Source organism: Eptesicus fuscus, chromosome 1 (genome assembly GCF_027574615.1).
Source record: "Eptesicus fuscus isolate TK198812 chromosome 1, DD_ASM_mEF_20220401, whole genome shotgun sequence".
Classification (NCBI taxonomy): domain Eukaryota; kingdom Metazoa; phylum Chordata; class Mammalia; order Chiroptera; family Vespertilionidae; genus Eptesicus; species Eptesicus fuscus.
The window spans coordinates 104,576,323-104,592,162 of NC_072473.1; the positions used below are offsets into that span (position 1 = coordinate 104,576,323).

The following is a 15,840-nucleotide window of genomic DNA, read 5'->3' on the forward strand; positions in this document are numbered from 1 at the left end:
TATGGGAGTGGGGTGGGTGGTGGCAATGGTAAGATATGTACACATATAATACCTTACTAAAAAAATTGAAAAAAAATAATAAATAATATATATATTTAAAAAAATAAAATATATGTATATAAGTAAAATATATTGATTAATTTTTATCTGATATAATTTTCCATATGATTTCAAGTATATTAGATTGGCTTAGTTTAATATATTTCCTTTAAGAAGAGATAATAAACTCATTGAATTACTCTGGGCCTTTGGAGTTTCGCAAAAATCATCCCTTGGTTAAAGCCTTGAAATTTAACTTGGAAAGACCATCAAATATATATATGTAATTTAAAGATTATAATACTTTTTATAATTATTGATAGATATTCCCTTCCCCCAACTGATGGATGGAGTATGAGGTAAACTCCACCTGCAGCCGGACATTCCTGAACACCATATATGTACTGTACATTGAACCACCAATCAGCACCTGCCAAATACCCTAAGCCCCTGATTCCTAAGTCCCTAGGTGCCTAATCAAGTGCCTTGTATGAAACCACCAATCAGCGTGTGCTGAGTGCCCTACGCCCAATCTCCTCCTTTCCTCCCCTCAAAAGGCATGTTCACCCCAGCACCCTCTCTCTCTTCCGTTTTCCCTTCTGGAAGGCGGCCAGCAGGGTGATCTCCAATAAAGCCTGTATCCTGGTATCCCATGGTCTCCGGCCCTCTGTTTCATCTTTCAATTATCTTAAATGATATCAATTAAATTTAAGTTTGTTTTAGTATTAACAATTTCAGTTGGTATAACAGAATTAATCCTCTTTTTTAATTAGACCAATGATGAAATTTTACTACATGGACTATAATATATTTCGAATTATTAATATTTCCAGAGAAAACAGAAGATTTTCTAAAAATTAAATCTCTATACTTTAGGCATTTAGTTACCACAACAATATAATTTCTCCCAATTTAATTTGAATCTTGAACTTTAGAGCTGGCAAGTCAAATGTTTAGATTATTTATTTAATTAGTAACACCTCTATATTTTTTAAGAATAAATTTCAAAAATACAAAACATAATCAATTAATATATTCAATTCTGCCCTCTAGATTTCATATGATGCATACTTAGATTAATATTTCAGTATTATGTTATTTCAAAATACCTAGATATTTAATAAGTTTTATTATTTATATAATTAAGCAAACTTCCAAAGTTTCAAGGTTCCAAAACCACATTTCTGGATGGTGAAACTGGCTTGGTCTATTCAAATGTAAATTACCACATTCTTCCTTAGAAGTTGCCAAGGGAAGCCTTGACTTACCTGCTTGTTCTGCTGGGGGAAGGGCGACTAGCCCCTTCCTAATTAACAAAGGGCATAGCCAGTCTTCACCTGGGCTACTTAGATCTTTATGATATATTTTTATCTATGTTTCAACAATTTTTGAGATTCAAATTCAATTATAATTATTTTAAGGCATTTTCTTTGGCAAATTTTTGTAACAGAGACAATTTATTGATTTTCTTGGAGGCCTTAAATTTAATTTTTGAACACAGTTCATTAGCATTTTAAAAACTACTTTTTATTATGAAAATACCAATCTTGTTGCTTGAACTTAGTCTGTATTTTTTCTGTTTGGTTCCTTTCCCCCATCTTTCTGAGGAAAAAAACAGTCCTTGGGGTTTTATTCTGTACCATTGCAAAGAGAGATTTAAGCTTAGTTCAAGACTTTATTAAAATCCAACTGTGAGCGCATTTTGTCTTAAGCTAACTTTCTCTCCCCATGAGTACAGAAATTCCAGATGCACTTCTAAATTTTGTAAAACTTTTCATGGCGAGAAGGAGACTTTAAATTAGCATAATCAGGGAGTGGGCATCCATATTGCATTGCCATGTGTCTCTCTTACCCCACCTCTTTAGGGGAAATTCAACAACTGACCTGGCCTCATATCTTTTCCCAATTAAAGGCATGCTTAATAGAAAAAGACAGATTTTAAATGTTTTCCTATTTTGCTTTCCAAAGTAACAAGTAGCACTTAAGATGATTTTCACTAAATTTTGCTTTTCCCAACGAGTCCTTCTATAATTTTTAAACAAAGCTTTAAGTAGTCTTTTTGAGGGAGAGCTGATAGCTCTGCCCTCTCCAGCCACCTTTGAATATCTACGCACCAGAAGCGGATTTGGCAGTGGGGCTTTATTTCTTATTACCAATTTTTTATTCTCAAAACAAATTAGGTATTTTATGATTTGAACAAGAAACCACATTAAAGATGACCATGACACTCTTTTTTCAGCCTGATTTTAAAAATACCTTTTAATATTCCAATTTCTTTATAACTTTGCCTTTTAAACAATTTTTTCCCAATTATAATCTGGCTTAAAACAAGAGATTTTCCTTGCCCATTCTGGTTTCATGATTTTTCCAAAGCTAGTACAAGTATTACACACAGTTCAATCTTACCACCATACCGGTGTTGTTTTCGCTCAGGTGAGTCCTTATTTTCCAGATGCCCGGAGTTCAAGCGCCATTTATGCCGGGGTTCTTGTTCTGGCATTAAGAAGGGTTCAGCAATCTGGAGAAAGGCTGCGTGTAACTTAAGTAAGAGTACAGAGATGAAAGATAATTTTGAAAGGCATTGGGGGTCAGAGGAGCCTAGCTAAAGAAAATTTCTCCTTGTCTCAGGACCCCTTGCTTTTTATTAACACAAATTGTCCTAAGGCAAGGTGGAGATATACACATCAAAAGGTAGGGTTTCCATAAAGAAGCATTGTCAGATTAGGGAATAGCCTACGGCTGTTCAGGTGTTTGGCCAGTAGGAGGCAATAACATGTAGATTAAGATGCCCTGAGCTGTCTCACAGCAAACAATCAATTTACTGCATCCTTTTCAGGTTTGGGGCAATGCCTTTAGCCATTCCAGGAGGTGATAACATATGTGACTCAGCCCTTGTGGAGTCCCCAAGTTCCATCAACCTTTTGATGAAACTCTTGTAATGAAAACATGCTGAATTGGCTTCTGGCAGGTTGATATCTGATATTGTGATCCATCCAACGTTGTCCTTCTTTCTCATGATTGCTGCAGCTATTCGGGGTCTCTTTTAATTCCAGATGAATTTTTGGAGAATATGTTCTAGGTCTTTGAAGTATGCCATTGGTATTTTAATGGGGATTGCATTGAATTTATAGATCACTTTGGGTAGTATGGACATTTTAATGATGTTGATTCTACCAATCCTTGAACATGGTATATTCTACCATTTGGTCTTCTCTTCCTCTTTCTCTTTTTTTCCGCATCCTGAAATTTTCTGAGTACAGGTCCTTTATCTCCTTGGTTAACTTTATTCCTAAGTATCTTAATTATTTTGTTGCAATAGGAAATGGGATTGCATTCTTTCTGAGAGTTCATTATTGGTGCATAGAAAAGCCATAGATTTCTGGGTGTTAATTTTGTATCCTGCCACATTGCCAAATTCATTTATTAAGTCTAGTAGTTTTTTGATGGAGTCTTTGGGGTTTTCTATGTACAATATCATGTCATGTGTGAATAAGGACAGTTTTACTTCTTCTTTTCCAATTTAGATGCCTTTTATTTCTTCCTCTTGTCTGATTGCAATGGCTAGTACTTCCAGTACTATGTCGAACAGGAGTAGTGAGAGTGGACATCCCTGTCTTGTTCCTGTTCTAAGGGGAAATGGTTGTAGTTTTTCCCCATTGAGTATGATGTTGGCTGTGGGTTTGTCATATATGGCTTTTATTATATTGAGGTATGATCCTTCTATTCCGACCTTGCTGAGAATATTTATCAAGAAAGGGTGTTGGATTTTGTCAAATGTGTTTTCTACATCAATGGATATGATTATATGGTTTTTATCTTTCAGTTTGTTTAGGTGGTGTATCACTTTTATTGATTTGTGGATGAAGATCCATTCCCAGGATAAATCCCATTTGGTCATGGTGTATGATCTTTTAGTCTAATGCTGGATTCGATTTGCTAGAATTTTGTTGATGATTTTGGTGTCTATGTTCATGATGGATATTGGCCTGTAATTCTTTTTTTATTTTTATTGTCTTTATCTGGTTTTGGGATTAGGGTAATACTGGCTTCATAGAAAGAGTTTGGAAGTGCTCCTTCCTCTTGAATTTTTTGGAATCATCTGAGGAAGATAGGTTTTATTTCTTCTTTGAATGTTTGATAAAACTCCCCTGTGAAGCCATCTGGTCTGGGCTTTTGTTCATTGAAAGGTTTTTGTTGTTTTTTTTTTGTTTGTTTGTTTTTATTACTGCTACAGTTTCCTCCATAGTTATCGGCCTATTCAGTTTTTTTGATACCTCCTGGTTGAGTTTTGGAGGGTCATATTTTTCTAGTAATATGTCCATTTCTTCTAGGATGACCAGTTTGTTAGAGTAGTGCTGCTCATAGTATTATTTTACGATTCTTCATATTTTTATGGGACTTGTTATTTAAACTCTATCGTTTCTGATTTTGTTTATTTGGGTCCTCTCCCTTTGCTTCTTTTTGAGTCTGGCTAGAGGTTCATCAATCTTGTTTACCCTTTCAAAGAACCAACTCTTGGTTTCATTGATCTTTTATATTGTTTTTTTGTTTTTTGTTTTTTGTTTTTTTTGGTCTCTATTTTCTTTATTTCCACTCTGATCTTTAATTTTTCCTTCCTTCTGCTCACACTGGGCTTTTCTTGTTTTCTCTTTCTAATTCTTCAAGTTGCAGAGTTAGATGGTTTATTGCCAGTTTTTCTTGTTTTTTGAGGTAGGCTTGTAATGCTATGAACTTCCCTCTCGGGATTGCTTTCACTGTGTCCCAAATTTTGCATTGTTGTGTTTTCATTGTCATTTGTTTCCAGGATGTTTTTTATTTCTTCTTTGATCTCTTTGGTAACACACTTATTGTTTAATAGTATGCTATTCAGCCTCCAAGTGTATGAATTTTTGTGATTGTTTTTACTGTAGTTGATTTCCAGTTTTATGCCACTGTGATCTGAAAAGATGCTTGATATGATTTCAATCCTTTTGAAATTGGATAGACTCTGCCTGTGTCCCAATATGTGGTCTATCTTTGATAATGTTCCATGTGAACTTGAGAAAAATGTATATTCTGTAGTTTTGGGGTTGAGTGTTCTGAAGATGTTGATTAACTTCATCTGATCTAGGGAGGCATTTAAGAATGAAGTTTCTTTGCTAATTTTTTGTCTAGAGGATTTATCCAGTGATGTTAATGGGGTATTAAAGTCTCCTACTATGATTATGATGCTATCAATCTCTTCCCTGATATCTTCCAGAAGTTACTTATTTATTTATTTATTTATTTATTTATTTATTTATATATTTATTTATTTGGGTGCTCCTACATTGGGCACATAAATGTTTACCAAAGTTATATCCTCTTGTTTTTATTGATCCCTTTAGAATTATGAAGAAACTTTCCCTGTCTCTACTTATAGTCTTCACTTTGAGGTCTATTTTGTTAGATACCAGTATTGCTACCCCTTCTTTTTTTCATTTCCATTTGCCTGATAGATATTTTTCCATCCCTTCTCTTTCAATCTATGTGAGTCCCTTGTTCTGAGGTGGGTCTCCTGTAGACAGCATGTATATGGGTCATGTTTTCTTATCCATTAAGTTACTTGATGTCTTTTGATTGGAGCATTTAAAACATTTACATTTAATGTTATTATTGATAGGTACTTGTTTGTAGCCATTTCTGTACTTTATGCCTGTGTTCCTTCCTCCATTTCTATTTCTTCTTTTTACAGCATTCCCTTTAACATTTCTTGTATCACTGTCTTGGTAGTGATAAACTCCCTTAGCCTTTGTTTGTCTGCGAAGCTCCTGATTTCCCCTTCAATTTTGATTAATAGTCTTGCTGGATAGAGTATTCTTGGATTCAGTCCTTTGTTTTGTACTTTATATACTTCATTCCATTCCCTTCTAGCTTGATATGTTTCTGTTGAGAAATAATTTGATAATCTGATGGTGGATCCTTTGTAGGTAACTCTCTGTCTCTCTCTTGCAGTCTTTAAGATTCTCTCTTTGTCATTAACATTTGCCATTGTAATTATGATGTGTCTTGGTGTGTGTCTTTTGGGATTCATCTTTTTTGGGACTCTCTGTGCTTTTGTGACTTTTTTCTTCCCAATATCAGGGATGTTTTCTCTCATTTTTCTTCAAATAATTTCTCTAATCCTTGCTGCTCTTCTTGTCCTTCTGGAAGGCCTATTATGTGTATGTTACTTCCTTTTGTGTTGTCCCAAAGTTTCCTTAGGCTTTCCTCCTGCTTTTTAGTTTTTTTCTTCAGTTGCTGTTCAGATTCGGCTTATTTCTGTACCTTATCTTCCAACTCATTAATTCGGTCCTCTGCTTCTTCTAGTCTACTGTTGAAACCTTCCATGGCATTTTTGATTGTGGCCAGAATGCCTGGAGTCTTGGTGTTTGTGGGTCTGTAGCTGTGGTCGCAGGTCTTTTACCTGAGTGGCTGTAGGGTCCCGGTTGGTAGCTATATCACTTTAGATTTCTTCCTGATTTTTGCATAGGTTATTGATTATCTCGTCCACCCGGTATATGAACTGTATGACCATTACTCTGAATTCTTTTTCTGTCATGTTGCATGCCTCTTTTTCACTTCTTTCCTTTCCTGGCGATTCCACTTTTTCTTTCCTCTGGGGATTGTTTCATTGTCTCCCCATTCTATCACCAGAAGTTCCAATCACTGAGTTGTGGGGCATGTGCAGTGGGGGCTTCCCACCACCTAAGTGTCACTGAAGAGCTCTGACACCAGGATGTGTGGCTGCTGTGGGTTTGTGGCAGCCACACTCACCCAGGATCAGAGTCACCAGCACTCAGTGTGGCCTCATGCATGCACCTTGAAACAGGGACCCCGCCTGCACCATGCTGAAAAAAAAAAAACACAACACTCTGCTGTTGTATGCTGAAAATCAGAGTCCTCTAGTGCATGCCAGGAGTCAGTGTCCCCCTCTGCCTGCACCAAGAATGAAGTATTGGAGTCTCTGTCGCTTGGTGTGGCCTCATGCCATGAATCAGGGTCTCTGTGTGCTCATGTGCCAAGAATTGGAGTCACTGGTTCTTAGTGTGCATGTACTTTGAATCAGGGATCCTGTGCATGGGTGATGAGAAACAGAGTCAAATCACTGGTGTTTAGTGCTGCTTCTCATGTGGAGTGTGAGGGTCCCCAGTATGCTTGGAGAAGCAAGTTACACAGCCGCCCTGTGTCAGCAGGAGGTCTGCTCCTGTGCTGCAGGAGACAGACTTCAGTGTGCCCTCACCCAGAATCAAAATCAGGTGGCACAGCTGCCCTGTGTGGTCCTGGGGTCTGGTCACATGAGTGTGTGCTGCAGGAAACAAATTCCCTGTGTCCACGCACCCAGGCTCAAATTCAGTGCAGCCTCCCTATGTGAGTGTGGGGTCTGGTCGCAGGAGTGCATGTTGTGGGAAACAAACTCCCCATGTCCACACACCCAGTCTCAAATTCAGGTAGTGCTACTCATGCTGTGTGTGGGCTAGAGGCCTGCTTTCATGGAGAGGTTGTAGTAGTTCCTATGCCACTGCCACAGGGCGGTGGGGAGGGGGATGGGCTCTGTGACTCACAAAAATCTGTGGCCAGAATGCCTGGAGTCTTGGTGTTTGTGGGTCTGTAGCTGTGGTTGCAGGTCTTTTACCTGAGTGGCTGTAGGGTCCCGGTTGGTGTCTGAGACCAGATTGGGTGATGGCAAGGCTAAGATCCTATTCTCAAGCAGTTCTGTTCTTCAAGATGGTGTGGTTTCTGTGCCAGCAGTGTCCTCCCCAGAGCAGTGGCAACAGAGTTTTGCCATCTAAGACTGCCTGGTTTGGCAGCCCCCTGGAAGACCTGCAGGATCTAATTTTCCCTAGCTCACATAAGCACATACCACACACGTCCACACACTCCTCTGTCACTCCCTGACTCTCTCACACACTCTCCCTCCCTAACTTCTTGCTGGTCACCATCTTTTTTCTCAATAAATATTTCTTGAACAAATGAATGATGAGCATCATGGTGACTGTATTATTAATTTGTAAAAAGTGGTTGGGAAAGGAGTCTTAGAGTACATCAGATTAACATTTTTTATTGTATAAACGAGAAGACATGGATCAAGAGTGACTGAGTAACTCAGCAAAAATCATACAGCTAGCTAGTGGCAGAGCCTGTACTCAAACGTGGCTTCCTGATCCCTCTGCTCTTTCCCCTGCTCCAAATGTCCCACACTAGGTTTAAACCCAAATAAGAGTTCCCATTAGGATTTATGAAAGTCTGGCCTCTTAGTATACATTCTGATTATACATGTTTTGATGAATTTTTTAAAAGCATTAACATTTAGACTTGTAAGTGAGAGAGTTTCTCCTCTTCACTCCCATTTATGTTCCTATATACAGCTATTATTATCAATAAAATCAAAGCTCTGTGTTTTTAACACATACAAATGAAGACTATCAAAGCTACGTGCAATGGATTACCATCCTAATATATAAAAAGCCAGGGGCCGTCATGACCTAAATGACCAGACAGATGACCGAACAGCAGGCTGTGTGGGGTGACCAGGCTGGCAGGGGGGTTAGTGAGGGTCGACCAAACAACTGAACAGCAGGCTGTATGGGGCTACCAGGCCAGCAGGGGGGCAGTTGGGGGTGACCAGGCTAGCAGGGAGGCAGTAAGGGGCAAACAGGCCAGCAGGGGGGCTGTTAGGGGTGACCAGGTTGGCAGGGGGCAGTTGGGGGCAACCAGACTGGCAGGGGGCAGTTGGGGGTGACCGGGCCAGCAGTGGGGCAGTTAGGGGCCTTCAGGCCAGCAGGCAGAGGTGGTTAGGGCTGACCAGGTTGGCAGGGGGGGCAGTTAGGGGTGATCATGCAGGCAGGCAGGTGAGCAGTTAGGAGCCATCAGTCCAACATTGTGAGAAGGATGTCTGACTGCTAGTTTAGGCCTGATCCCTGGAATTGAGCCTAAACCAGCAGTCAGACATCCCCCGAGGGATCCCGGATTGGAGAGTGTTCAGGCTGGGCTGAGGTCACCCCCACCCCTCATGCACGAATTTTGTGTACTGGCCCTCTAGTAGATATATAAATCACTTGCTTTAGTGTCACAGAATTCTGATTGCTTGCTCCTGATTTAATACACTTGGTAGGAAATAAACAAGAGAATTCAATAATGAGCATCTGCTCTTTCCAATAAACTTTCTGGGAAATAATACAAAGTGAAAGCAATCAATTTAGATATAAATGACAGAACAACCAGCCAGCCTAATGGGAAGGCTTAAAACTGCCCTAGCTTTGTGTGCAACCCTTTGTCCTCTTCTGTCCTGGTCCCTCTACATCATGAGGGCTCAGTGTTCTATTTTAGTTATAACATTTTCATCTATTCTGAAAAGCATACCTCTCATGTTCTTGGCTTCCTTGGATAAATAGATCTGTGGCAATTTAACTTTTTACAAAATGCTTTCATGTTTATTGGTCTTTTGAATGTCTTCTCATGACAGTCCCATAAAGTATATAGGGCAGTGACGGCAAACCTATGACACGCATATCAGCACTGACACACGTAGCCATTTCTGATGACACGCGGCCACTGAAGGGGCCATATGCGAGGATGAAACATTTGCTGCTCCTGAGGATGAAACATTTGCAAAATAATGTTTTTTCCTCAAAGTGACACACTACCCGAGTTATGCTCAGTTTTTTGGCGAAGTTTGACACACCAAGCTCAAAAGGTTGCCCATCACTGATATAGGGAATGAGTTGTCACACCAGAGAGATGAAATTACCTGTGAGAGGTCACTGGGCTTGTCAGAGGCCAAGACAAGGACAAAAAGCCAGGGCTTCAGACACAGAGTATAGTCTTCTTCTATCAATGCCATTTCATCTCTGAAGGAGACAATCTTTAAGGTGATTTTTTTTTTTATTTTTTGCATGGAGATACTTATTATTTGGTGCTACAAAAAGTTGGCCATATAAATAATTTTCACATAGGCTAAAATCCATCTCAATGCCTCAATATAGCTGTACATGGTGTCTGGATGCTGGGCTTTCCAGAATCTTGACTCTTGCTTCTCAGAATCACATTTATTCCAATAGGAGAAAGAAACTCAAGGCACCAATTATGGTAGATGAATGTTCACTGATCTACTATGGAGAGGTAGCTCAATGAAGGTAGATCTAGTAGCCAATAGTTCCAGGATTTCCTAATCCCATGGGTTGGAAATGATTAACTGCTTAGAAAAACGGTATAACAGGATAAAGTTAAAGTGGTACATTTTTGTTATTTCCTTAGGCAAAAACTGCTGTCTATGAGTCTGTCTCTATTGTGCTTGGTAGTTCAGTTTGTGTATAACATTCCACCTATGAGTGAAATCATATGGTACTTGTCTTTCTCTGACCTGTTTATTTCACTTTGCATAATGGTCTCAAATACATTTTAGAATTAAGTTGTCAAGTTCCTCAAACACCCTGTTAAATTGTGATTAGCTCTGTAGTTAAATTTAAGAACCGACATTCTATGATAGTGAGAGAAATAGACCATCGATGAACATGATCTATTTCTCTTTTTTTATTTGTATTTAAAAATTGCTTTCAATAAAGTTTTAAGCTTTCATTCCATAGTATTTTGAATATTATTGTTTAAATATTTGTTGTATTTATATATTTTTATATTATAACTACTATATTTTAAATTATATTTTCTAAATTTGTGACTGGTATATATTGGCACATTTATTTTTTAAAATATTGTTATATTCAGTCACCTAAGGTAATTTCTTTATCACAAAATTTATGAGGTGATATATTCTAGGGGGAGTAATTAAAGGGACACAGGTTGGCATGACTTCAGTTCAGTGTTGGCAATATGGAGCTCTGAAAGAAATAAGATTGATTTATTCATTTCTTCTCTCTTTCATCATGGGGATGTAAAAGAATGTGGTCCCTGAGATGACATTTCCCAGGAAATATTTGGACACCAAAGCTTTAAAAACAGGAATATTGTATTCATGGGCCACAAAGTTCTAGTATTTTTATGCTGCACACCAGGGGTCAGAAAACTATAGCCTATGGGTCAAACCAGCCACTGCCTCTTTTTTAAATAAAGGTTTATTGGAACACAGCCACAGCCATATTTATATATGGTCTGTGGCCACTTTCACATAATAGTTTGACTGAGTAGTTGCAAAAGAGATGGCCCTCGAAGCATTAATTATTTATTATCTGTCCTTTTACAGAAAAAGTTTGCTGACCCATGTGTTAGAGAAATCAAACACTAACTCCACTCATGAGGAAAGCTCTTCTCATGACAGGGAAGCTCTGTTCAGAACAGAAATTGTTAGGACATTGATACTACACATTGCTAAAAATCCCTGAGTAAGGTTGTGAGGATGGGTATTTGGCTTGGAATGCCATAAATATTTTTCTTGACATTCTTTATTAAATCAGTCATGAGCTCTCATTATTTTTACTGGGAAAAGATATATTATGTTGACTTCCAACCATTTTATTCCTGGCAGGATTCTCTCTTCATTACTAGTAATATAATAGCAACCCAGTGCCAGAGGGTTAAAGGACAATGGAATCACTATCCTGCAGCAGACATTGCAGATTATGGATGTTTTCCCCTTACATGTCCTGTTTCTAACTTGTTCCATCAAGCAGGGCCACCAACATGTGATGTGTGAGGTATCTGGCTTTGTGTGATTTTCTAAAGTTTATCTCTATAATAAAGAGCCAGGGTGTAACACTGTTACCACGGAAGCTCGACCAGACAGGAAATCAGTGCTAGGTTGCTGTGGCAACCCAGCTCTGACTGCTTCCTCTGTAGGCATGGTGCCCCAGAACCGACTGCTGAGGGGGCTGCGTATCAGGGCCAGAGAGAGGCCTGAAGAGAGAAGCAGGAACTGATCGGTTGCCTCTGTGGTGGCTTTAGACCAGCACTTGCCTCTCTCTTTCTCTCCCAGTCTGACCAGCAGCCACGCCTCCATTTCTCTCCAGGACTCCACCTGGGCTGCTGATCAGCCCCGCCTTTCTGATCAGGCCCTGTTGATAGGCCCAGAGACACTGACTGGCATAGAAACTGACCAATTAGAACCAAATCTGGGTAAAATGTGCGGAACCAATGGCTGCCTAGGAGGTGGAGCTTTTGATGCTGACTTGCATAGAAACTGACCAATCAGAACCAAATCTGGGGGCTTAGAGGTGTTTCTGTCCAGGGAGAGCATCATCCCGCAGCAGCTCCAGCAATGGCCTTAGCAAATGTACAGAAAGTGTTCATCAGTGACAGCCTGGACCCTTGCTGCCAGAAGATCCTGCAAGATGGAGGGCTGCAGGTGGTGGAGAAGCAGAACCTAAGCAAAGAAGAGCTGCAGGACTGCAAAGGCCTTATTGTCCACTCTGCCACCAAGGTGACCACAGATGTCATCAACACAGCAGAGAAGCTCCAGGTGGTGGGAAGGGCCAGCACTGGAGTGGATCTGGAGGCCGCCAAGAGGAAGGGCATCCTGGTCATGAACACTAGCAATGGGAACAGTCTTAGCACTGTGGAGCTCACCTGTGGGATGATCATGTGTCTGGCCAGGCAGATTCTCCAGGCGACGGCTTCGATGAAGGATGGCAAATGGGACCAAAAGAAGTTAATGGGAACCGAGTTGAATGACAAAACCTTGGGAATTCTTGGCCTGGGGAGGATCTGGAAAGAGATGACAGTCTGGATGCAGTCCTTTGGGTATGACCCCATCATCTCACCAGAGATCTCGGCCTCCTTCAGCATTCAGCAGCTGCCCCTGGAGATCTGGCCTCTCTGTGACTTCATCACTGTGCACACCCCTCTCCTGCCCTCCACAACTGGCCTGCTGAACAACAGCACCTTTGCCCTGTGCAAGAGGGTATGTGCATGGTGAACTGTGCCCGCAGAGGGATTGTGGATGAGGGCGCCCTGGTCTGGACACTGCAGTCGGGGCAGTGCATGGGTGCAGCGCTGGACGTGTTCACAAAGGAGCCGCCTTGGGACCGCACCTTGGTGGACCACAAGAAAGTCATCAGCTGCCCCCACCTGGGTGCCAGCACCAAGGAGGCCCAGAGCCTCTGCGGGGAGGAGATTGCTGTCCAGTTTGTGGACATGGTGAAGGGGAGAGCCCTCGCAGGGGTCATGAATGCCCAGGCCCTTACCAGCACCTTCTCTCCGCACACCAAACCTTGGATCAGTCTGGCAGAAGCTCTGGGGACACTGATGTGAGCCTGGGCAGGGTCCCCCAAAGGGACCACCCAGGTGGTAATGCAGGGCTTATCCCTGAAGAATGCCAGGAACTGCCTGAGCCCCGCAGTTATTGTCAGCCTCCTCAAAGACACTTCTAATTATGCAGATGTGAATGCCAAGATGCTGGTGAAGGAGGCCGGCCTCAATGTACCCACCTCCCATAACCCCACTGTGCCAGGAGAACAAGGATGCGGGGAAGGCCTCCTGAGCGTGGCCCTGTCAGGTGCCCCCTACCAGGGTGTGGGCTTTGTGCTGCAGGCACTCAACCAAGCTGCCTTCAGACCACAAGTGCCTCTCCGCAGGGGTCTGCCCCTGCTCCTGTTCCGGGCTCAGCCTTCCAACCCTGCCTTGTTGCCTACCATGATTGGGCTCCTGGCAGAGGCAGGCATGCAGCTGCTGTCCTACCAGACCTCAGTGGTGTTTAATGGGGAGACCTGGCACGTTATGGGCATCTCTTCCCTGCTGCCCAGCCTGGACGCCTGGAAGCAGCATGTGACCGAGGCCTTTCAGTTTCATTTCTGACCTTGGGGCTCACCATGACCAGCCTTGGGGCTTTGTGATCAATATTGACAGGTCACATTCCTGAGGCTGACACCACTTATGTGGTCTGACCCCTGTAATAACCACTTAATAAACAGTTCACCCTCACCCCCCCCACCCACCCAAAAAAAAAAAGAACCAAATCTGTGTCAACTGTGAGGAGCCAATGTCTGCCTAGGAGGCAGAGCTTTTGATGCTGACTGGCATAGAAACTGACCAATCAGAACCAAATTGGCCGGCAGAGGAGGGTAGTTGGGGGCAAGATCAGGCCAGCAGGGGAGGGCAGTTAGGGGCAAGATCAGGCCGACAGGGGAGGGCCATTGGGGGTGAGATCAGGTCAACAGGGGAGGGCAGTTGGGGACAACCAGGCCGGCAAGGGGAGGGAAGTAAGGAATGAGATCAGGCCTCAGGGGAGGGCCATTGGGGTGAGATCAGGCCGGCAGGGGAGGGCAGTTAGGGGCTACCAGGCTGGCAGGGGAGGGCAATTGGGGGCCGTCAGGCCAGCAGGGGAGGGCAGTTGGGGGCGAGATCAGGCCAGCAGGGGAGAGCAGGGGAAGGCAGTTAGGGGCGATAAGACAGGCAGGCAGAGGGGTTAGGGGCAATCAGGCAGGCAGGCAGAGGCAGTTAGGGACGATCAGGCAGGCAGGTGAGCGGTTAGGAGCCAGTGGTCCCATATTGCGAGAGGGATGTCTGACTGCCAGTTTAGGCCTGATCCCCAAGGAGTCCCCAATTGGAGAGGGTGCAGGCTGGGCTGAGGGAATCCCCCCTCCATGCACAAATTTTGTGCACTAGGCCACTAGTCTACATATAAATACCTGGGCAACATTGGCCTAGGAGATGCCACAGAGTCTGTGAAGTGCCTGCAGATTTCTTTGTAAGGGACAATTGCCTCTAAGTAGTGGCTCCACACACTATGATATATTTTGTGGGCCTGGATATTAGCATTAACCAAGGAGAATCAGGAAGCTCACTTTCCTCTCGTAGAAAATCACTGGTTCCTTCAGAAACCCCTTGCCAGGGTTTTTCAAGAAGGAAGTTATGTCTTCAGAATGCCGGATTGGGTGAAAGTAGAAAAGGCTAAGATGGAATACCAGCAAGAATGCCCACCAGGATCTGTAAGGTTTTTAGTTCTCTCCCTTGGCCCTCTCCTTGCCTGACCTTGCTGTATTAATTTGCTAGAGCTGCCATAACAAAATACCACAAATTAGGTGGCTTAAACAACAGATATGTATTGCTTCACAGTTCTTGAGTCTAGGTGTCTGAGATCAAAGTATCAGCATTGTTAGTACCTTCTGTGGGCTGTGAGAGAAGGACATGTTCCATGTCTCCCTCATAACTTGTGATGGTTTGGTTCTCCCTGTGTGTGTTTGTCTTCAGATTACTCCTTTTTATAAGGACCACAGTTATATTAGAGGTAGGTTTCACCTTACTCTAGCATGATTTCAATATAAGTAATTACAACTGTAATGACCCTATTTACACATAAAGTCACATTTTGAAGTACTGGGGCTAGGTCTTCAACATATACATTTGGGGGAGGCAGGGCACAATTCAACCCATAACACCTACCCACCAACTCTTTTATCTCCCACTCCTACCTTTTCAGGGTTCTTCTCTGCCTTAAATTCTGGGTATGTGCCAATACCACTAGAAGTTGTCATAAGACTAAAACCGGAGAGCATAATGTATATAGTCAACCTTTATTGGAATTCAGTTACTTCTTAAGTATGTGAAGCTGGATATATTACATAATTTTTAGGCCTCATTTGCTGCATTGGTAAGCTTGGAAGAATAACATTCTTGACTTCATGGGATGATTGCATGGACTATATTACATAGCCTGGCCCATGACATGGCTCAATAAACAGTTACTATTATCCTATATAATAAAGAGGTAATATGCAAATTGACCGCCACACCCTCACAAGATGGCTGCCTAGGACCAAACCGGCAAGGGCGTTAGTGAGGGATGAACAAACGATTGAACAAGCAGGCTGAATGGGGTGACCAGGCTGGCAGGGGGGTTAGTGAGGGACAACC

General features: G+C 42.2%; 1 protein-coding gene across 1 annotated transcript; it reads left to right on the forward strand.

The window, feature by feature from the left end:
* Positions 1 to 12,247: 12,247 nt before the first annotated feature.
* LOC103302117 (D-3-phosphoglycerate dehydrogenase-like) lies at positions 12,248 to 13,784 on the forward strand. The gene is given in 2 exon segments (XM_054717530.1): positions 12,248 to 12,884; positions 12,887 to 13,784. Coding segments are annotated over 2 exon segments (1,533 nt in total). The 3' UTR covers positions 13,783 to 13,784.
* The last annotated feature ends 2,056 nt before the right edge of the window (positions 13,785 to 15,840 follow it).